At 41.8% G+C, this 23,967-nt stretch overlaps 1 protein-coding gene across 2 annotated transcripts; it reads left to right on the plus strand.

Moving 5' to 3' along the window:
* Nucleotides 1-1,882: 1,882 nt before the first annotated feature.
* Nucleotides 1,883-21,996, plus strand: BTBD3 (BTB domain containing 3). Of its 2 annotated transcripts, XM_072927618.1 has the most exons (5): nucleotides 1,883-1,978; nucleotides 12,333-12,597; nucleotides 13,147-13,237; nucleotides 13,736-13,854; nucleotides 17,666-21,996. In XM_072927618.1, the coding sequence occupies exons 2-5, from the start codon at nucleotides 12,455-12,457 to the stop codon at nucleotides 18,696-18,698; spliced, it is 1,386 nt and encodes a 461-aa protein (XP_072783719.1). In that variant the 5' UTR covers nucleotides 1,883-1,978; nucleotides 12,333-12,454; the 3' UTR covers nucleotides 18,699-21,996. The 2 variants fall into 2 exon arrangements, with proteins under 2 accessions (XP_072783719.1, XP_002200013.5); XM_002199977.7 differs by lacking the exon at nucleotides 1,883-1,978 and having other exon boundaries at nucleotides 10,739-12,597.
* Nucleotides 21,997-23,967: the final 1,971 nt, after the last annotated feature.

The raw sequence follows: 23,967 nt of genomic DNA on the forward strand, positions 1-23,967 counted from the left end.
ATTAGTAAAATCTTCGCTTTATTGTCTTTGTCTCCTATTGTCTTTTATTAAACTTTAAATTTTTTTTAAATTAAAAAAAAATTTTAAGAATTTTTACAGGAGAGTGAACCTCGTTTTTCACAGAAAAAAACTTATATAGTTAGGTATAGCTAGGTTGTCTCCTAGCTTAGTTCTTAGGTGAAATCATAAGTCTAGGCTGTATGAATATGCCACCTCTTCGGGCACTAATATGATTTCTAATTGGGGAAGGAAAAAAAAAAAGAAGGTGTTGTTTGTTTCCCAATTCTATTTGCACGTGAAATCCCCAACTCCCCGCTGCCACTGGGATGCTGTGGTGGGAAGTGGTGGGGGTGACTGCAGTGCCCTTTTGCACTGCAGGGCCGCCCCTTGGGGAAGGAGCCCCATCCCGAAGGAATTCCATCCCAAAGGAAAAGGGAAGGAGCTCCATCCTGAAGGAGCTCCATCCTGAAGGAATTCCATCCCCAAGGAGTTCCATTCCGAAGGAATTCCATCCCCAAGGAATTCCATCCCAAGGAGCTCCATCCAGAAGGAATTTCATCCCAAAGGAATTCCATCCCCAAGGAATTCCATCCTGAAGGAAAGGGGAAGGAGGAGCTCCATCCCGAAGGAGCTCTATACCGAAGGAGATCCAGCCCAATGGAGCTCCATCCCGAAGGAATTCCATCACCAAGGAGATCCATCCAGAAGGAATCTCACCCCGAAGGAATTCCATCCCAAAGGAGCTCCATCCAGAAGGAATTTCATCCCGAAGGAATTCCACCCCAAGGAGCTCCATCCCCAAGGAGCTCCATCCCCAAGGAGCTCCATCCAGAAGGAATTTCATCCCGAAGGAATTCCATCCCGAAGGAGCTCCATCCTGAAGGAGCTCCATCCCGCAGGAATTCCATCCCAAAGGAGCTCCATTCCGAAGGAGCTCCATCCCGAAGGAAAGGGGAAGGAGCTCCATCCTGAAGGAATTCCATCCCAAAGGAGCTCCATCCCGAAGGAATTCCATCGCCAAGGATCTCCATCGCCAAAGAGCCCCATCCCGTAAGAATTCCATCCCAAAGGAAAAGGGAAAGAATTCCATCCCAAAGGAGCTCCAGCCTTAAGGAGCTCCATCCCGAAGGAGTTCCAGCCTTAAGGAGATCCACTCAAAGGAATTCCATCCCCAAGGAGCTCCATTTTGAAGGAACTCTATACCGAAGGAGATCCAGCCCAATGGAGCTCCATCCCGAAGGAATTCCATCCCAAAGGAGGTCCATCCCAAAGGAATTTCATCCCGAAGGAATTCCATCCCGAAGGAATTCCATCCCGAAGGAATTTCATCCCGAAGGAATTCCATCCCCAAGGAGCTCCATCCCCAAGGAATTCCATCTCAAAGGAGATCCATCCAGAAGGAATCTCATCCCGAAGGAATTCCACCCCAAAGGAGCTCCATCCAGAAGGAATTTCATCCCAAAGGAATTCCATCCCCAAGGAGCTCCATCCCCAAGGAATTCTATCCCAAAGGAGATCCATCCAGAAGGAATTCCATCCCGAAGGAGCTCCATCCCAAAGGAAAGGGGAAGGAGCTCCATCCCCAAGGAATTCCATCCCGAAGGAAAGGGGAAGGAGCTCCATCCCCAAGGAATTCCATCCCGAAGGAAAGGGGAAGGAGCTCCATCCCGAAGGAAAGGGGAAGGAGCTCCATCCCGCAGGAATTCCATCCCGAAGGAGGTCCATCCCGAAGGAAAGGGGAAGGAGCTCCATCCCGAAGGAATTCCATCCCGAAGGAGGTCCATCCCGAAGGAAAGGGGAAGGAGCTCCATCCCGCAGGAATTCCATCCCTTTGGGGCGGGAGCGGCAGAGAAGGGGCGTGTCCGGGGCGTGTCCGGGGCGTGTCCGGGGGCGGGGCCACTCGCGCGCCGCTGCGGGGCGGGGCCGCGCGCGCGCGGCGTTGCAGGAGGGGCCGCGCGGCCGCCCCGGAGCGCCTCAGGTCAGTGCGGAGCCGCCGGCCCGGGACGGCCGCACCCGCCGGGACCGGGCGGCGGGTCCCGCGTTCCCCGCCCGGGCTGCCGCGGTGCCGGCGGGGAGTGCGCCCCGCGGAGGCGCCGCCGTGAGGGGCGGGGCGGCGCGGGGCGGCGCGGCCGCACCTGAGCGCCGGCGGGCCGGCGGTGAGGGGAGCGGGGCTCTGTCGCACAAAGAGCCGCCCGGCCGCGGCCTCTGCCCGGCTGCGGTCGCGGTGCGTGTCCCGGGCGGGTGTCGGTGTCCCCTCGGTGCCCTTTGTGCAGCGGCGGGAGGGTTCGCGGCCGGGCCGAGGAGCAGCCTCGGCACCCGGCTGTGCCCGGGCTGCAGCCTCCACCGGGAAACAGCCCGAAAGTTGGGCTTGGCGGCTTTTCTCCTGCTTAAAGGAAAGCTTATTTTGTAAAAGAACTACTTTAAGCATTAATTCGGTAACCTTCCCGGAGGAACAATTAATAGTTGGAGCCGGTTTGGCATAAATACCTCCTGCCTTCCCCCACGCTGTTGGCCGAACTTCTTGCTCTACCTGTCTGAAGATTCACTACTTTCACCTAATGGCACACACCTTTACAATTCACCATTTTCCTGTTTTTGTTTGGACAAAGCCACCTGTGAACTTCGAGGTTTATAAATTCAATTCGTTGTAGTGTTTCCTGAGTGCTGAAATTTCCTGAGTGCTGAAATTTCCTGAGTGCTGCATTTTAAAATAGAAGAGAGTAGTGGGTTGTTGCGAGTTCGAGGAAAAGTTTGGATTGGACTTAAGTCACCTAAAGTGTGGTTAATAATATGCCTAATTCAGTCTGTCTCATCTGAGAAATGCTCGTGTGGATTTATTTCCTTGTAGTTAGTCCTCACAGTACTTTGTTCTCGGCATGTGATGTGTGTGTTAAATTTTAATCTGTGCTCTGTTTTTGGTTTTTTTTATTGTTTTGTGTAGAGAGATGATGCTGGGTTATAGGTGTACAATACTTTATTTGGCATTTCTTAAACTTTTATGCCAAAGTTAGGCTCAGAATAGCTTTTCTTTTAGTGAGAGAGAACTGGTCTCACCATTTCCTACAGAATGTCTGTGCAGGATGTTGCAGTGTGCAGTATCTGGGGTTTACCGGGTAATTTAGCTTTGCAAATCGAATCTCTTAGGGCCACCATTTGAACTAAGTTCTGCAGGATTGCCAAAGTTGAATGTCAACTTACTTTTCTTTCCCCCTTTTTAAATCCCTCACAGTAAGTACACTAAGTAAGTAAGTAAGTACACAGCTAACTACACAATAATTTCCCTTGTGTTTCCCTGCCAGTCATCCTCAGCTCTGCCCCAGAGGAAACACCTTCCAGAAGCAACGTGGGATTCATTTAGCTTGCCCTTTAAGGCCGGGGGTAAAAAAATGCAAGTAGCAACAATAATTTTTATGTTTTGGCCACTTGCTTGTTAGAGCTTGTGAGCAATTTTTTTTTCTAAATTTACCAAACAGTTACAATGAAAGCAGCGGTCCTAGGGTAGGCTCACTTAAAACAGAGGTCTGATGATGATAGGCCATGTGTTATGTTGTCAGAAGAAATTTAGATCACCTGTTGTAGAAACTTGTGCAAATAAGTTTGGCAGCAGAATATTGTTTATGCCCAGCATTGGCTTTCTCTGATAATTCAAAATGATTCTGCCATGATGCTGTCTCTAGTAACTCTTTGGACTTGGCTGGCTGTTGTTCTGTTTTACAAATGTTCAGGTACTTGAGCTGGTGTGGAAGCTCTGTTTTGTGAGGCACTTAAATGAGTGATAAAGCAACAGTTTATGTCTCAAAAGGCTAAGGCAAAAGAGGGATATAAGAGATGGGAATCTTGGAAGGATAAGATTACAAGCTTTTTGTGGTGGAAGTTGTTAAAGGTTGTGTTTTCTGCCATTAAGTTGAATTCCAATCCCCTACCTTGGTTACAAAAGCACATTTTATGTGTGTGTCAGGAAACTGAGAAGGGAGGCTTAAGTATGACATCACTGCATTCAAATTTGCAAACTTCCCATTTTTGGGTCCTGGTTCATCTGTTTTCTGAGTTTGCTATCTCAGCAAGCTGCTGTGAAAACTAGGCCAGTCCAACGTCCAGAAAGTGTTTGCATTTTAAAACACTGGGGAGCTGGTTTGCAGTCTGAGTATCTGGTGTCTGTCCTGGCTGTGTGGGGTGAAGACAACCAACAAACAGATTTGGAAGGTATCTAGAGACATCACCTTGTCCAGCCCTGTACCCTAAGATTACCTGATATCCTGAATAAATATTTCACTAGAGTATCATGTACCACTTCAATACCAGGCTGAGTGACTAGTTGATAACATGGTTCTTTGATGGGATACTTATGTACCAGGTTACACTCCATAACCACCCTAGCTACACTTTCTCCTCTTCACATCCAAAGCAATTTGAAGGAGTAATTTTCTTTAAAAAGTACGTTCTTTGGAATTAGAGCTGTCCTGTCTCTGCTTGGTTGCAAGGGTTTTCTGAGAGTATGAAAAGAAAGCAGTCCTTCAGGCAGGTGGCATGTTTGCTTGTCTGACAGATAGGTGTGAAGATTCCTTAGAGCTCTTTGCCTTTTGCCTTTACACTTCTGTGAGACCAGAGTGATACTACCCTATGTATACCCAGGAAAAATAAAGGTTTTCATATTATGTAGAAGTTCATAATACATAAAACTAATTGGTATTTATGTTTATCTTGTACAGTCCCTTACTTATGCTGTTCTATTTGATTACTTGCCCCTTACTTAGTTTTTCTCTGCTGCAGTTCTGATGTGTCACAGAGTGACTGTGAAGAAGAACATTTAAGATATCCTAATACATCTTAAGGCACAAAAATATATTCTGAAACCAGAATTTGAGCAGTATGTATGTGTTTTTCTTGAAAATTCATGATGGTGCAGTAGCTGCCATTCACTTGTAAAAAGGAGAAACTGATGGAAATACTGAAGCATGACTGACTACTAAGGAAGGCAAGTGTGACTGAACTATATGCAGCAAAGGAAAATAAATCTGATTTTCTCAAGCAGTGGATAAGAGAAAAATTTGGGAACATCTTTATCTCCCTGTGGATTCAAACAGAGGCTGTGTGTGTTGGAAGAGTCTGGAATCAGTTAAGGGCAAGTAACAAGATACACAGCTTCTAACGTGTGGCAAAGGGACAGTCATTCAGGACAGTGCAGTTTAATGGATGTCATGCCTGTTCCATTCCTTAAACCATTTGGATTAGGCTCAGGTTAGCAGCAATCAGTCTCTCATATCTAAAAATTGGGGTTAATAGTCAATTGTAAAATCACTGCTGGAGTTGTTACTCATTGGTTTTAATTCTCACTTCTGAGAAGCGTGAGCCGCTGTGGCTGAAAATGCATTTCTTATCAAAGGCTTGGCTTGCCAAGGTACTGACCTGTTCCTTTTTCATGATTTTCCTCTTCTGTAATTTCAAATGCAGTGGGAACAAGACGCTGTACCAGACTTTTCCTGTTTAGCACACTGAATGCTGCCAGCTGTGATGCTCTGCTGCTGTAAACACACAGGTTGTTCATCTGCTGTGGGGTTTTTAAGCTGCATGTTCCCTAACCTTGCCTAGATGTAAAACTATGGATTGGCAACGTGGTTTTCCATTACAACAGCTACTTAAGCTCTCCAAAAGTCCCCTCTGTTTTCCTTACTCTTGTTGCAGGTGCTGTTGCCACGACAGTCCCAGGAGACTGCAGGGTGCAGGCCACAGAGCAGGTGTGGTTGTGCACCTTAGCAATATCCTCTGCTCCCTTCTGTCCCACTGGGAGCTGCAACACAGTGGTGTGATGTGGTGAATGGAGGTTACCTGCACATCAAAAATGTAGTCCTTGAGCTATACACCAACATAATTAACTGTGATGCAACTCCTCTGTGAACTGCTCATGGAGTAGTTACTTCTGATGCCATTGGTTCTCACTTGTGAGAACCTTCTTCTCTGAGGAAGGGCCTGTTTGCATTTGCATTCTTCAGACTTGCTGTGTGCAGGGGAACAAAGACATTTGGGAGCTGCTGATGTGAAGGAGCAGGAGCAGGACCAGGCAGCTTACAGCCTGCCCTTCAGAGAACCCATATTAATTTAACTATTCCTGTATTAATTTAACCATTGAAAATAATGGTTTGTGAGCCAAGTTAAAATTAGTAAAAGGTTTGTCTGCGGAGGTGAGATCTGTCTGCAAGATTGGAAGTTCTGTCTGTAGTCATCTGATCCAACCTCTACCTTGAAGCAGGCAGCATGTGAGTGCTGATTGTAGTGATGGTTTTTCTGAAGTGTGCTAAGATCACTAGCTTCTTCCTCACAGGGCACTGAGAGATCATTAAATGCTAATGACTTTTGATTACTGTTGACCTTAGTCAATTTAGAATTAGTGACCCAGAGATGAAAACCAGTGTATCTCATTACCAATTTCCTGAGCTATCTGAGCTTTCCTTTGTCAGTCAGTTTTGGTAAGAGGCACAGTAGAATTAATGTTGACCTTTGCCTTAGGAAAAGGGTTGAGTGCTTTCAGGTTTGCAATATCATGTTTATAAATAAATAAATAAAGCCACTAAGAAAGAAGTTATTTTTTGACCCCACAGACTTTCAAGAGCAAAGCTCTATGTGAAATGAAATGGACAAGCTTGAGTAGCCATGATGGGGAGCAAATGCATAATTTGTCTCTTTTAAATTAGTAGCAAAACAGTTTATCTCCTGTAACCTTGAATTGAATTATCATTTTGTGGTTTCAGGTTTTCTCTTCACAGAGTTCATTTATAATTCTTTGTTTTACTTTGAACTATCAATAAAAAAGTTACTGCACATAGAATACATTGAAAATTTTGCTCTGAGATATTTTCTTCCTGCAGCTCCCAAGCTATGATATTGGGGAACATTTCTTAGCAGCTTTGTCAGATAATATATTTTATATTGTAATGAAGCATTTGACATTATTTTGTCCCATATGCCCAGAAGAGAGTATCTGTGGGGTAGTTCACTGTAATGGGATCAGTATATTGTTCATTGCAGGTTGTCTAAATGTAGTCCTTCCTTGCCACAGTTGTGGTTTATATGGACTATAATTTCTGCAGCAGGCATGGTCTTCAAATCAGAATGACAATACAAGAAAATTTTGAACTTTTTTTTTCTCACTCTGATATGTTATTTTGGTCCATTAGGGAACAAAACCTTTAACTTTAAAGAAAAAGACCCAGCATAGCAAAGTGTTTGGGACATAAATATTAAGTTGTTCAGCCTCTCACTGAAGTTAAATTGCAGGCTTTAAGCAGCTAAGCAAGAAAGGTAACAGGAAAAAATGAGAATAGGAGATGTTGCAGTTGAGGTAGGAACAGTGACTTGGAATCCATCCAAAGAAAGTGCACATTTATTTGCAAGTAAACATAGGAGTAAATATTAATGTTATATGTTTTGTTGTGATTGCTTTGTCTCAAAATGGATATTGCTTAATGACATATTAAAAAGATTTAATAGAAAGGCTGCTTTGGTAGAGAGACTAAAACAAATACCATGTATCAGCTGTATGCTAAGAAATACTACAGGAGTAAAAAGTAATTGTGAATATTCATTCTTTAGGTTTGTATTTTATGTAAGTTGGTGTTTACCTTTTGACTAGGCTGCTCAGGACTTTCTGCTTTTGTTCTCTCTGAAGCATTAAGGGCATTCAGGAAGAAAAAGTAAAAGCTATCTTAGTGGATAATGTTATGCAAACTATTTAAATCCTCATAAACACTAAAGAATATTTGGTAACAAGTGTGTTGCTAGCGTAGCATGGGTTCTATAGAAAAATAGTATTTAACTATTTTTGACTTTTTTTGAAGCTTCTAGTCTTTGTTCAAGATGCAATTCTACTCTGATACTATTCTACTCTTTCACACCTCTTGGCTATTCTGGGATGTAATTGCTATTTTTTTAGCATCTATTTTGGCTTCTTTGAGAGGCTTTACAATTTTGCCCATCTTTCTTCCTGCTTTTGGTTGCCTTTTTATTTTTTTTTTTTCTGTACAAGACTTGACTAACATCATTGCCAGCTTTTCCATGCAGCCAACATAAGCAGATGCCATCTTGATTTCTTCCAGTGCTGCCAATAAGAAACTTAGGAGAGAGGAAATTGGAAGATTTTGTCTGCTGCAATGCATTTTTTTACTTGAGGAAATGAAGGGTAGAGCTATCAGTGCCCTTTCCAAATTTTTTATACAAACAGAAGGGCTGGAATGGTGATTGGGAAGGACTCTTCCAAGTGACTAAATAATTCATAGGGAGGTAAACAGAAGAAGGCACCACAGCTGTGTGTGTTTGGTTTATTGAGGTTTTCTTTTGGTTTAGTTAGTTTTTGAACATGTATATTCTATTTTTAAATGAGCGCTTGAAGTTAACTTGAATTCAATTAAAGCTAGCAGTGGACAGACAGGTAGATTTGTTGAAGAGCAACATTGTGTATTTATTTTGTTTAATCAAGATGCGTCATCTGAAATTTGTTTCCTTGTGGGGGAAATTCAGGATTTAAACAATGTTAATACTGCATAGGCATAGTAACTGCCAAAGAAGACATTTGGCAACTTTACAAAAAAAGAAATGTATGCATTTCCTCATTGCTTACTAAGAATTCTTTCCTTTATTCATGATGTGGTTGTGATAAACAATTGGGAATTTTAATGAAAGCTTGTTTTTTTTATAGAACTGTGTAGCTCATCTTACTACATGAAGTAGTAAACAGAGAAACAGGCCTGTAAATGAGAGATGTACAAAAAGTCAGCTTATTAGAAGGAGAAAAAAAATAGAAACTCTTTGCTATCCTTGCTATTGCAACAGGAGAAATTGATGAAATATAAGGAAGAGTACTCCCATCAGGTCTGGAAATTAAACTGATTTCCCTAATTGGGAGTTACCTTTAGAAAGGCATAATTATAGTAGTAACATGCTATTAAAAGTTGTACCAAGAGCTGGGCTGTACTGTGACTCCTGTGCCACACAAGTGATATTATGTTCTTAAGGGATAAATAAGCTGGGATGGCAGGTGTGTTGCACACACCTGGGTTTGAACAGCAAAATTGCTGCTTCAGTTCACAATGTTTAGTCAGGAACTGATTTCCAAGGGCTCATAACCTGCTCCTAATGTTTTGGAAGGGACACATAACTTGATGTGTAGTATCTCAGACTGGGAGTATAGTCTTTTGCTTAATTCTTCTGGCATTTTGAATGCCCATTAGGCCAGCATAAAGATTTAAGTATGGAATTTTCCTATATCCTTTACCTTTAAATATTTCTGGTATGACTAAATATAAAATTTGTAAATTTTTCCTGTTTCACATCCATCTAATGAGTAGTTTATGAGACTTAGTTCCTGAGGTGATGAAGTGCGGTGGAAGGTGGTATGAACCTGTAAGAGGTTTGTAGTTTTTCACAGAAATTCTATGAAAATCTAAATCTCTTTATATTCTAATCTGGAATCTGTGCTGTTTTCTAGTTGGAGTAGACCAGGTTTTGGTGGGTGGCTTAAGAGCAGGCAAATATGGCTTTTTATTTACTGGGCTTGATTTTTTTATCCTGTAGTGCAGACACTTCTGGTTTAATGGGGTCTGTCTGACTTCTGAGTTCAGGCAGAACATGCTTCAGCTGCAGCTTCTCTCTCCTTTCCTTTCCCAGAAAGCACAATGTGCTGTGTATGTATTATTCTCCAGAACTCAAAAGTTGGTGGATTCCTGTCAATTCATGTTTACAATCTGTCTTTCCCACATGGAGTTAACTGGTCAGTCTGTCCCTCATTCTCTTTATCTCCTGTAGCCTCCCAGTGACCTTATGTGGTGTGTGTGTAAAATCTTTGGATTTGTCCTGGCCATTGGTTTGAAGAAACGTGCCAAGACCTTGATTTATATATACTTTGGGGGTCTATAAAATGGATTTGTGGAATGACAATCAAATCTCCCAAACCCTGCTGTCTATTGCCTTCTGCCAACTGCAATGCTGAGAACCACATTTTCTGGAGTCTGTGGTTTTCTGTATCTTTAAGAGGTTTTTTTAAAGATTTCTTCCTTTTTGAAATGTTTGTCCTATGCAGTGGAAAAAGGGTTATTGTTGTAATTGGAAGGGCTGTGAATTTACATAAGGAGAGGAAAAAAAAAAACTTACACAAACTCAACAAACCCAAATTCTGTGCTGGGAATACCTGCTGTGTTCCTTTTATAAACTCAGCTGTGAGCAGTTAGAAGATCCCATCTGTGGGATGTGTTTCTTCTCCTTTACCCCCTCTTTGCCCTCTCTACGGTTCAATATGGTTTAGGTTTTTAGTTTCCCTTTCTAATCAGTCTATTGCAGATAAAAAAGAAAATGTGTGGAGGAGAAAGAAAAGGTTGCTAGAAATAATTTCTTTGGAAGTTACATAACCTCCCCTTAATGTATTTAGGAACGTGTCTCTGCCTTTCAGGCATAACCCACCATCTTCCTTCAAAGCAGCAGTCAAGGACATTTTGCACTAAGATGTGGGATTGTGAAATGTAGCAGCTGAGCCATGGACACGTCTCCCTGTGTTTCCCCCTTCCATAAGCAGTGCCTTCAGACAGAGAGGACAGATGTGTCTGGGAATGGCATCATCCCCAACACTGCAGCAGAGCCTCCAGGTGGCTGGGGCGTGCAGTGAGTGCTTGGTGTGGAGCATCTCCCAAGGAGACCTGGTAATCTTTGAAATACCAGCATATTCTCAGGTTAAAGACATTCTGAGTGTGTGTTACACAGCCACAGCTGTGATTCAAGCAGTTGGGATGGAGATGGAATAAACAGCCTGAGTAATACTTCTGTTTGAGTCAGTGGCAGATTTGTCAGGGGCTTCAACAAGATTTCTTCAACAACCTTTTCTCACTTTAATTTCCCCGCTGTGCTCTTGTCCAGCAAAACTAATTAAGGCAAAATGTAACTAAATTAGCTTTGAAAGCAGAGGGTTTTTTCTTTAAAACTTAAAGTAGTTATGAAAAAATATTTTAACTATCTGCTCTCCAGTATTTTAAGGTGTTGAATATTTTAAGGTATGATATGTTGGTACTTCATACCACATATTTTTTACTTCCCTGCTTTTGTTTTTAACTGGCTATGCTTCCTTAGTGGGTTTTCTATACATTTGTCTGCTATTAAAGAAATCTGATCTAAATTTAAGTTCTGAGTAAACTAATTACTAAAAAATATACTTATCTCCTATTTAAATGGTTTGGTTGGCATAGCTTATATCCTGTTTATTTCAGAAAGTATTAGTGAATAAAATCAGACTGTTTGCATCTCAAGGAGTGATTTTTGCCTGAGACTCTCTAAATTATTCAGACCCTTTCATTTAATGCTTTGAAATACTGATTAAATATATTCACTCCGGTTTGCTTTAATCTGATTACACATCTAGAAGTTTTCTTCTGATATGGTGCAGCCTTGTCTGGTGTAAGCTGGCTTAATTAGCACTGCTTAGTGATTTGGGACCCCTGTCAAAGGCTGTTGTGTTATCTGGAAACAGAAGGAGTTAAAGCTGAAGCTGTGACCTCATCCCTGTTCATGTTACACTGGAGCAGGAGCTGCGCTGAAAGGGATTGTTTGGCTGCATCGCTGTCTGTGCCGCTGCTTGATTGCTTTAATTCGTTTCTGATATCTGTCGCACACCCGCAGAACAGATCCCACAGGAGGCATTTGTGGGAATGCTAGAGGCAAAAGAAGCTGTGCTAATATCTAATGCCCGTGGAAATAGCTCCCACGGTAATAAATAGATCTTTCTACCCGAGTTCAACTTTTTTCTGCTTCGCCTGTGAAAACTGAGGAGAGCTCAGAGCCGCACGGAGATGTGCCATTGATCCACGCGTGCCGCTGCGTGGGACTGCGGGAGCGCTGCCGTGCTGTGGGTGGGAGCGGTCGGTGTCGCTGCGTGCGAGCCCATCGCGCTCCGTGCCCGCATCCATTGGCTCCGGCACAGGCTGGTCCTGCTCCGCTCCCATCCCTCGGCAGCCTGGCACTGCCACCCCGCGCTCCTCCTGCCCTCTGCCCGGCCTGCAGCCCCTCCGCGATCGGCTGGAAAGACAGCGAGCCGGCAGGAATGATGGGGATGCACTTAACGGTTCAAGTACTGGATCAAACTTAAACTCGGGTTCTTGCTCTGGGTGCTGGAAAGGTCACCTTGTCTTGCTGGAAAAGAAGCAGACTCTCAGCTCTGCTGCTTTCGGTGTTACAGCTTCCACATGCATTCCTAAATGTTCCTAGCTAGTTAGGCTGTCGGGCTTTTCACACGGATATACTGATGGTAGATGAGAAAGGAAAGAACATGAAATGTCTCACCTTCTTCTTGATGCTTCCAGAGACGGTCAAGAGCAGGTCTAAGAAGAGCTCTAAGAAAGGAAATAGCAGTAGCAGTAGCAACAGCAAATTGCCTCCAGTTTGCTATGAAATCATTACCTTGAAGACCAAAAAGAAGAAGAAGATGGCTGCTGATATTTTTCCCCGAAAGAAACCAGCTAATACTAATACAACTGCTGTCCAGCAGTACCATCAGCAAAATCTCAATAACAACAACACTATTCCTGCACCTAATTGGCAAGGACTTTATCCAACCATCAGAGAGAGGTAAGTTCAGGGCAGTTTTTTTGGTGTTTGAATGAAGGGGTGAAAAGTAGGAACATGTCCAGAATGCATTTGTTTGCTGAAGAAAACGTGGTTATATTTTATTTGTTTGGACTTTTTTGTCCCTGTATGTGTGTGTGGGAAATAATAATTTTGGTAATGGAAAAATATTTTAATATCTCTTTTCCAGTCAGTGCATCTGTTTGAGTTAATAAAAATGTTGCTGAAAGCTGCAGCATAGCCATAAAGATTTCCTTTTAGACCTCAGTGGGAATTTTCAATGATAAATGCTCTGGACTTTGATTTCCACTTCTTGGAAAGTTCTTAGCAGTCTGGGGGTTTATTTTATTGCACCTGCACAGAGCAGAAACACTTTTACCTCCTTAGTATTTTCTCTGGTATATTTGTGCAATGATGTGTAAAGTAGCTGGAAGCAAAGTGTGACCTTCTTCTTTTTGCTAACAAGTTGTTAAAAAATCAAATTTCTTTGGTCTGGGATGTGCAGAGAGAGTTCCGGGGTGCCACAAATTAACATGCTACCTCTGTTTGTAGAAATGCAGTGATGTTCAACAATGACTTGATGGCAGATGTTCATTTTGTGGTCGGGCCACCAGGTGGGACCCAGCGGCTGCCAGGACACAAAGTAAGCAACAGCTGCATGATCGGCTCGGGTGGGGAGAGCCAGAGGGAGCTCCCACACTTACAGTGGGACAGAGCATGGGAGGCTCAGCTCTTCTGGGACAGGCAGCAGTCTGTGTTTGGAAAGGCTACATGCAGTGGGATAATCTCTCCCTAGCTTTTCTTTGTTTTTTTGGTTAAACAGCACATTTGTTGGGTTTAGGCAGTAAAGTTAGGAATACTGCTTTGTGCTGTTGATTAATACTGCTCTTGAGATTTCCTAGAAATAATTAAGTTCTGTGGGGAGCTGAGTATTTTCCAGTAGCTAATGCATCTATGCCCAGGAGAGTAAAATACAAGGAAAACGTGTAACTTGTTCTTAACTTGGACTTCATTTCTTACTGAAGTGTGTCTGTAGAGCCTGTCAGTGCAGCCCAGAATGCTCAGAGTGGCTCTCCCACATTGTTTGTGTTGGCCGTGTTTTCAGTTCAAAGCATGAAATAAGATTTCCCTTTCTCAACAGTATGTCCTGGCTGTTGGGAGCTCTGTATTCCATGCAATGTTTTATGGAGAGCTTGCTGAGGACAAAGATGAAATCCGTATACCAGATGTTGAGCCTGCTGCTTTTCTTGCAATGCTGAAGTAAGCATAATTCATCTGCTGGATACGTGTTCCTGTCTGATGTATGCATACACTGCCAATGTCATAGCTGAAGTTGCATATAAACTGAAAGAAAGCAGTCGCTTGAAATATTCCTCTTTTTGTGTTTTAAACTTTCACCTATTTTTGCTCTCCCCCTGTACTTCCAGGCACACACATATTAGCCTAATGTAGGCAGTTGTAAATAATGACTTTGACAGGGGATCTTTGGGCACATTGTGTACCGTAATGCCTATCGATCTGATTTGTCACTAAATGTTACACCAAGGAATGGAGTTACTAAAAAGATTTGTCAGCTGTAACAAAAAACCCCAAATCAACTCTTCTACTTTGCAAGCATAGAGAAAAGTTAAAAATGTATGCACAAAACCCCCTCAGACCCACTAAATTGCTAGGTTTGAAGATTGACATCATTACAGCTCTTTTATAAACCTGCAGTACACAGGTCTTGTCTTAGAAAAATGACCCTAAGTTATTCAGCACAGTCTCTGAAAAATAAATTTCTCTTTATGTATCATATTGATGTGTTTGAAAAGTGATAAAAAGGCTGTTTACATGAATAGGGAATTTTATCTAACAAGGAAAACAAGTCAGTTTATGTGATCATTATTTTTGTTCTTGCAAACTGCATAAGAAATGCTCTCTTTTCCTAAATGAGCATAATGAAGCAGTTTCCCTGCTGAATTGTCCTTAAATGTATCTATAAACTCTGATTATTGAGGAGAAATGCCCTATCATATGAAATGATATGGCTTTGAGTTTTTGGGTTTTTTTCCTTCAGCTTAAATAAATGCTGTTGCTTTCCTGTAGAAAAAATACATCAGTAGTATATCCCTTTAATATGCTGCAGGTTTTCTTGCAAGTAATGATATAATCACTAGCTAGTAATTTATTGTATTTCATAGATTGTTTTGATTAACTTGTGATTACAGAAGAGTTTCTTTTTCATTTTTAACATTTCACTGGCATCATAGATGAACATTTATAGTTGCATATAGAGTTCTTATAGGTTATCAACATCAGGAGTGTTCTGTGCAAATATTGGTAGTTGCCAGAAGAGCTGCACATATATTCTGTAGAACCTGGAATACAAAGTTAAGATGTGACATTAGGTAGGGAGATGTGTTACAGATCTTTGCTTTGGGCCTTTTTGATTTTGTGGCAGAGCCCACTTACACTTCACTTTCATGCTGAATTTTACAAATCACAAATACAAGATACTTGGGTTCTTCCAGCCCCTCTTTCTTTTTGAACAGCAAATCTATTTCACTGTGGCTAAACATGATGTGCTGTATAAAAACTGAATGCTTTCTGAATTTATCATTAAGAAATGTGTGCAGAAAAGAGTATTAATACTGACATCTAGGTCTTGGCATATTATTTAGCCCATGGCAATTTAGGAAACTATCTTTGAGATCATGGCCAGAACCATGGGATTCTTCACCTTCTCAGCTTTTACTGAAAAAACCGTAAAGACCGGAAAAAGTTCGTGGTCTGTGTGGCTATTGAGGTAGCCCTGCCAGTGGTGTCTTCCCTGATGCAGTGTGTCTGCAACACCAGGATGGTGCAGGGAAGGCACAGGGATGTTGCTCAGCAGTGCAGCATCCCCTAATCACAGGATCCACTGCATGTGGAGCTTAGGGGGAGCCACTGTCCTCTTCACTCCTCTCACTCTGGGAAACCAGCCCAGAGTGTTTCCTGCAACTGCTGTGAGCCATGGATGGCAAGGCTATGTTGCAACAGAGAGAAAGACTTTAGCTATGCCAAAGCAGCCTCTCCTTCACAGGCTTCTTTCTGCATCATAAACTTTGTCAGAAAATATATTTAGCCTTGGGTTTTTTGGTTTTGAGATCTTGCTCAAAAAGTTTGGTTTGTTTCCCCCAGGCAAATGAATTCTGATGGCATAAATATTTTTTGTGTTTTATTATACAGTGGGCATTCTGACAACAAACAAGCTATTGCCAGGTGTAACATAGGAAATACTATGACAGGTAGACATTAGTTATTCTCCCAGTAAAACTGCTTTGACTGTCCTCTACAGTTTTAAAAACAGGGTTAAATGCACAGTCTAGCTGCCAAACTGAATTGGTGCATTAATGTATTATATCTTATCTCAGTCTTGACTGTTCAAGTTAGAACTGTGATCTCATCTCATCCCAGGCTAAATGTGTTACTAAACCATCAAACCCTGTGGTCTGGCAGAATCCTGTGTTTGAGAACAGGGTGAAACCAAAATATCAGTAATTGCAAACCAGAGCCGAGGTGCATTGTCAGAGTAAGAGGTGTGGAGCGTTGCTGACAATCGATCTGTGCTGTGTCTGCTGTACATCAATTATATTAGTTCTTTATTTTCAGGAATATTAAAATAGCAACTCTTGAACTGTTTCAATTTAAAACAGATCTCATCATTCTCTGTTGTACTATCAGGCAAAGAGAAGTAATAGAAGGGAGGAAAGAGTAGGAGAGCAATGAGGAGGATCATAAAAACAAATTAATTGAAAGTGGAATTTTTTTTGGGCAGTAACGGAGCTGAGCCTGTAACCATTGATATACAAATGGGTTCTTTGGTTTCACAAATAAACTGAAACCAAGAAGTAAACACTAAATATAAGCTTTGCTCTATGTAAGTTTTCTTTTTTCTCTGTACCCTGTTAGATTTTATATTGCTGGAGCAGTATCTCCGCTGTGCATGCTTTCTAAGTGCAGCATGGAGGATACTATCTTACAGCTGCAAAAATACAAATAGTTATTTACAACTATCATCAGATCAGTGTAGGTACTAATTCCTCTTTATAGGCGCATCTGTTCTGCAGAAAACTCATTGTGTAAGGAAACCTGCTAACTAGAAAATTTAAATTCGTACAGGGCTGCATACAACTTAAGCTTTTCTGGAGGGAGACAATTTTATCAGCTGTAACCATCAAGTCTTGCTTATCCCTGTGAAGAGTGAAATTGCATTTGGCATGATTTTAGCACATTGCATTCACCAGCTGCAAATGGCGCCCTGAAGCATGAGATATTGAAAAGAACAAACTGTACAATGCTTCATTTCTCTGAGCAATGAATCCCAGCAGTTTAGTCACATAAATAGAATTTCACCTTCATCTCTTCCACCACACTGCCATAGCAATAAAGGTTTTTTCATCCTTACGCAGTGAGACAGAGTGAAAATGCTGTGCTTGTTGAGTTAGGATGTTGTGAGCATTAAAAACCTGAAAATCTTCCATTTCCGATATGTTTCATAACCCTTTGAAAAAAAGCAACAAAAAAGTCACCTCTGAAAAGAACCCAATCCAGTAGTTACAGAAATTGATAGCACCTGATATACTTGAATAGCATTTCTCTTAGATTACCTAGTTACTCTCCACAAACTTGTTCCTGTGTTTGTTCATACAGCTTAGTAAACCATGGTTCACCATCAGGGGACAGGCAATCCAAGGGCTCTTGAGAACACATGTTCCTGACTCCTGTGGTAACTGAGTGAGGCAGCCCTGCAGGAGCTCCTGCCTGGGAGCCAAGACTTGTATGGAAGGAGCACAGAGCTGCAGGGGCCACAGTTTTTTAAACAATTGTCTCATAGCATGCACTCCAAATGGAAAGTTGGATTCCCCTTAGATTTAAATGAATTTTTATTGTACTTTCTTTCTGGGCCTAATCAATACTCCCCAAAGCACTGCTTGATTTTACTGTGGAGTCATTTAAATAGTCTTTGTTTATGATTTTGCATGTGTTCATTGTTGTCAAACTGGTGTTGCATTAAGCAGCAGCGTTACACCTGTGTGCTTTATTTCAGGTACATCTATTGTGATGAGATCGATTTGGCCGCAGACACTGTCCTGGCCACTCTTTATGCTGCCAAGAAGTACATTGTCCCTCACCTGGCCCGTGCCTGCGTTAACTTTCTCGAGACAAGTCTGAGTGCAAAGAATGCCTGTGTGCTGCTTTCCCAGAGCTGCTTATTCGAGGAACCTGACCTGACCCAGCGCTGCTGGGAAGTGATTGATGCCCAAGCTGAGCTCGCTTTGAAGTCTGAGGGCTTCTGTGACATTGATTTTCAGACACTTGAAAGCATTCTCCGAAGGGAGACTCTGAATGCCAAAGAAATTGTTGTTTTTGAGGCAGCTCTGAACTGGGCTGAAGTGGAGTGCCAGCGCCAAGAGCTGACGGCCACCATCGAGAACAAGCGCAAGGTGCTGGGCAAGGCTCTCTACCTGATCCGCATTCCTACCATGGCCCTCGACGACTTCGCCAACGGCGCTGCTCAGTCCGGGATCCTGACTCTGAACGAAACCAACGACATCTTCCTCTGGTACACAGCTGCCAAAAAGCCGGAGCTGCAGTTTGTCAGCAAGCCCCGCAAAGGCCTCGTCCCGCAGCGCTGCCACCGCTTCCAGTCCTGCGCCTACCGCAGCAACCAGTGGCGCTACCGGGGCCGCTGTGACAGCATCCAGTTCGCTGTCGATAAGAGAGTGTTTATTGCTGGCTTTGGGCTCTACGGCTCCAGCTGTGGGTCAGCAGAGTACAGTGCTAAGATTGAACTGAAGCGACAAGGAGTTATCCTGGGCCAGAACTTGAGTAAATACTTCTCAGATGGTTCTAGTAACACTTTTCCTGTGTGGTTTGAGTATCCAGTGCAGATTGAGCCTGACACCTTTTACACAGCAAGCGTGATTCTGGATGGTAATGAACTCAGCTATTTTGGACAAGAAGGAATGACAGAAGTTCAGTGTGGCAAGGTGACTGTTCAGTTTCAGTGCTCCTCGGACAGTACAAATGGAACAGGGGTACAGGGAGGACAAATTCCCGAACTCATATTTTATGCTTGAATGGGAGTGTGTGGATACAAAGCATTTTGCTATGAAGAGCCTGTCTGGTTCAGGTCTACTGATTCTTAGCTTTTATCTGCAGATATGTGATCAGTACAGGGAATATGTAACTAAATGCTGTGGGCAAGTTCCTGGTTTGCAATACTTGTAGCATCATTGGTGATTAAGTGTAATATTTAAATTGGAAGCTCTTAGAAACAAGTAAGTTTTAAAGGCTTTGTAAGAGGGGTGCCTGTTTGCTCGTGATGCTGACCCTTTCTTTGATGCACTGGTGAATCACCAGAGGACATCCCCCTCTTGTATCTCACTAAACACTGTCTTCATTAATCTATTTTTTCTTTCTCCATTTTCTGCTTTCTGCTTGTATTGGGGAGGTAGGGATAGAAAATGAAGAGTCTTTTTTTGTAGCTCTCTCTGCTGTCTGCTCTGCAGACTTTAGAGATTCCAGTAAACCAAGCTGCTTTTGACGTGGGGGCTGGAAGAAGTCCTTCAGTTATAAGCAGAAAAAGCACAAGTTTAAACCTTCATCCTGTGAGATTCTTCTGTGGCCAACTGTTTGGGATGGCTCCAGGGGAAGATGGGAAGAAGGAAGCTTCTTTCAGGAAGCTCCACGGCATACCAGCCTTATCCCAGTGCATGTTCATGTTCACACTGAGGAAGGGATGTGGGCTTGGCAACTTACCCTTGGAGTTCATTTGCTAGGAATCCCCCCTTGAAGGTAAGGAAGTACTTGCATGTGTTCAAATTGTGTATGCAGCTCTTGAAACTCTACTCCCATGACCCAAGTTTTGCTGCATTGCAGCTGATCTACTCTTTAAACAGCATTTCTTTGAACCCTTGCTAAATAAATGGGAATTTATATCAATCATCTGATGCAGGGTAATTTTTTGGTTTTTTTGTTTGGGTATTTTCTTCTTCCTAAACATGGTAGAGGCAGATTTTAGAGAAACAAAAGAATGTATCAATCTTGACTTGGATTTTTTTCTGTAATAGGAGATTTTTTTTCTTTTTATTACGAGTTGAAATTTAGACAAAGACATGAGATCCCCAGCTGTGGTCATATTACACTTAGTGTATAATATCCGATAGCAGTGAGGGGGAGGAAGTCTCTGTTATTGGATTATTGTTGGAGCTCTTGCAATTGCTTATGGCTACACATCAATCAGAGGATTATGTGGTCTGGAACCTTTTCCTTGCCTGAGTTTTTCCCCCCCAGGAAGTTACATGTCCGTATCATTTTTGATGATGTAACAGGAAGTTACATGTCTGTAGCATTTTTGCAAAAGCATGAGGGATACTCCTTGTATGAGGGCAGGAAACCAGTATAAATAAGAACTATAGGTATTATTGAAACATGAGAGAATCCTTCATCACTGCAATGGGACAGTTGTTCCTCAAAGGCTACACTGCCCATTGCAAAGCATCTTGTTTCACCTCTGAAATGGATTCTGTTTGTTGTGTACCTTTTTACAAAATGAGAGGACCAAGTGATTCTTTAGACCTGCTGAAGATTAATGTTATGGTATATCAACACATTAATATTGCATAACCCTAAATTCACTTGTCAATTCTGTAATAAAAATGTTTTTCTCATATTATTTTACCAGTTTAATACTGTTACTCTAAGTGTTGCTTGATGGTTGGAATCCTGGCCCTTGGCCATCATAAAGTGCCAAAATACATCTTTGTAGTGTCCAAAATACCATCTGCAGTAAGGAAAAGTGGAGTGTAGTCAAAGTCCAGATCTTCTCCCTAGGTAATAAAAAGAGAGTCAGGTAAAAAAGTACTCCACAGGATTTATGCCTTTCATCCATCATAGCATTTTATATTTTGTATACATACATACACGTGTGTGTAAGCAGCTCTCTTTCTGAAATGTAAATACCCTCAAAATACATAGAAAAATGTTTTGGTTTTTTGTGACAGATGTACATAATCCAGACTGTTTGTGAAATCTAAACAGAATGCTCTGTGGAAAACTCCCAGGGACAGATTTATAAAAATCTCCAGTTACTTATATCTACAACTGAAAATAGACAAGAATGTAAATGGCGTGGAGTGGAGAAAGGGTTGCTGAAGAGATCGTAGAAAGGAATCTGAGATTGTGATGAGGTAACGGTCATCTAGTTTTAGACCACATCTGAGCAGCAGTTCCATTTATTTACATACATTTCAAAGCAGAGAAAGATGCTAATCAGCTGATTAAATTTTTGTACAGCAAGTGGCTGATGCAGATGTAATTACTCAGAGTGATAAGCAGATTGACAGGTTGTGGTAGCAAGCTGCATTCCAATTTGTTTGGTAAAAAAAAGGTGCTACAGCTGGTGGGACAAGTCAGAGAGTGCTGCATTGGTTTGCCTAGTCTCGGGTTCTCACTTTGAATTTATTATTCATTTTGACGTATCTGCAAATAAAGGTGACATATCTGCTACATTCACTGGCTGGAAGAGAAGTTCAGAGATCAGAATACTCTGTAGCTGTAATATGCAGAAAATGAGCTGTTATTTAATTATTCTAATTTCATTCTTTTATGAAGTCTTTTTGATGAGGTAGGATTAAAGCAACCTCTAGCTTAATTCCTCTGAATCCATTCTGGGTTTTGGGAGCTGGTGCAGGGAAGGGTTTCAAGTGTGGGTGATCAAACAAAGGCACCCAAAACACCTATGAATGCTCAAGGCATAACTTGCTTCTGAGCACTTTGTGATGCTAACAAGTACTGGGATGTAAGAAGGTGGCCAGTGCCACTCACCTTGGGACATCAGGGCACTTCATTAGGTGTCTGAATGTGGATTTGGTTGGTTTAGCAAGCTTGAATACATTGATTTACATCATGCAAGCATCAGCCATATCAGCCTGGAATGTAAACTGTAAATCACCTCGCAGATTCTGTCTGAACTGTTCCTGGCTGTCTTTGCTACTTCTATCTTTGATTTGCTGGTGAGAGGAATCTGATAAGAGAGTATAATGTAATATACTTTCTGCATATCTAAAATAGTCTTTTAAGTAAACCCTTTAATTTCTACACACTTATTGCACTGAACTATTTTGGGTTTTGGGGTTTTTTTTGTGTTGTGATAAACTTGGCTCACTTCAGGTCCCAGCACCCATTTGTGCTGAAGCAGTGTTTGACCTTAGCAGGCTTACAGCATTATTTATAAAGGAACAGATATATATAAATATATTAAGTACCTCATGTTGAATGTTATTGTACTGTATCTTTAATGTCACAGTGCAGATCTTGTTGGACTCATGAATGTGTATAATCATGTTAAACATAAAAATAAAAATTATTCTTAAATTGTTGTTTCCTGCAGTATCTTTGAAGCATGATCTGTGAAAGTCCTTACTTAGTTATCTCTTTTAACAGTTCCTATTGTTGTACAGTTGTGCAAGGATATTTGTTGAGCTTATGCATTCAGAGATCTTTTGATCCCCAAAGAAGCAAAAGTCTAAGGAGAATCAAAGAAGAACAATGAAAATGTTAATCAGTTACATTGTAAAAAGGTTGACGATTAAGCTAATGAGCTAGAGTGAATGAATTCATTTATGTACCTTATGAAAGACCTTGTCTACTAGCATTAATATTTTCATGTTCTATTAATATTATTAAGCATGTGGAGATGAAGGGGAAGGGTCTTTTGTTTATTCTGAAAGACAGTTGGCACAGGAAAGGCAATGCTTTTCAGTCTCTGATGTATCAGAAAGGACATGGTTAGTACCAACAGACTGTTCTCTGCTGAAAAGTTAATTATATAATATTATTCAGAATTCTGAGTGTTAACCATTTTCTTCCAGGAGATTTGAGACTTCATTTTAAGATTTGAGACTTCACTGACTTTAAAGGTCACTTTTAAAGGCTCACTTCCATGATGTCCATCTCCAAGACCTTTCATATATTACTGGCTAATGATAAAAAATACAGTCTGATAGAGAGATACGGAAATTTGAGGAGGTCTACCCCAGAAAAAATCAATACCTTCAGAGCTCATCCAAAATTCTGATTGAAGCATGTTTACAGGCAGTAAATTTGCCACATTGGGTAAGTTGTCTTTCTAGAATTTTTATTTCAGTACTTGGCAGCACACTGCTCTGTTCTGGATCCAAGTTCCCTTATGTGCCCAGCAGCCTAGCTTGGTGTAGAGAGGAGATTGGTGCTGCTGGCAGCCTCAGATGCTTTGGTAAAAAGAACTAAGTGGACAAGATGAATGAAGGATGGCCTGTGTCATCCAAAGGCATTTTTTCCTTTGCTTCTGCCTGAACTATGATGGGAGGGATAGGACATTTGCTTTGGAAATTGATTTTTAGGGACAGCAGTGTCAGTCTATTGCACCCTTTTTGAGGCAGAGAATCAGGTGGTTTTTTGTGCCAGCAACAAAGGAAGTTTGAAGTGGAAGGAAAGAGTGCTAGGATGTTTCTGACTTGGGAGGAATTGGACCCCAAGAGATGCACTCAGTTGTTTGTCTTGGAGGTAATAAATATCCTGCTTGGTGGAGAAGGCTCCCTGCTCCCACATGGTTGGATACTGCTCAGGAGCACACAGCAGGGCAAGGTCCTGTCTAAAACAGGCTCTGAATACTCAGCTCTCAAGTGTAGGAACCTGTAGTATTTCCTGGCCAAGCAAGAGTAGCCATCCTACAGCCCAGGGCAAGCTTCAGGAATCTCAGAGAGCCTTTGGGATGTCCCAAGCCCAGCGCTTGGTGGGAGCTAAGATCCTGGCCCAGACTGTTGAGCCCATCAGCAATATTTGGCCACGGTAAAAAGCAGCGAATTTGAAAGCCAGCCTGTCCTTCCATGCTTGCAGGGAATCACTGGCAGCAGGACTACCTGCTGATTTCCTGAAGGCAATGAAAGGAGCTGTTTTCTCAGATGGCAGTGCAGCCATGTTCAAAATAAAATTAAGAGAAGGCTTTTTGGCATGTTGCTCTGTTTCTAGAAGACTGAATTTATTTTCTCCCCAAGACTTCCTCATAAAATGAGGCCCTGGCCCACTTGAAATCAGTAGGAGTTGCCCTAGTGACCTCAATAAATCCAGAATTTTCATTTGTAGTGTTCATTTTGTATGATTATTCCCAAACCACAAAATAAAACTGCCAAAGATAGGGAGATTAATTTTGAAATTCCACTATAATCTGATTATCTGAAATAAAGGTAGAAATTTTTCTATTAAATTGTACAGAACTCCTGCTCATCAGATTTTGTGTGCCCTGCCCCCAAGCTTTTCTGCTAGAATACTTTATATTCAGCCATGAATCTACAGACAGAACAGTAA

The sequence above is a fragment of the Taeniopygia guttata genome, chromosome 3 (genome assembly GCF_048771995.1).
Source record: "Taeniopygia guttata chromosome 3, bTaeGut7.mat, whole genome shotgun sequence".
Classification (NCBI taxonomy): Eukaryota; Metazoa; Chordata; class Aves; order Passeriformes; family Estrildidae; genus Taeniopygia; species Taeniopygia guttata.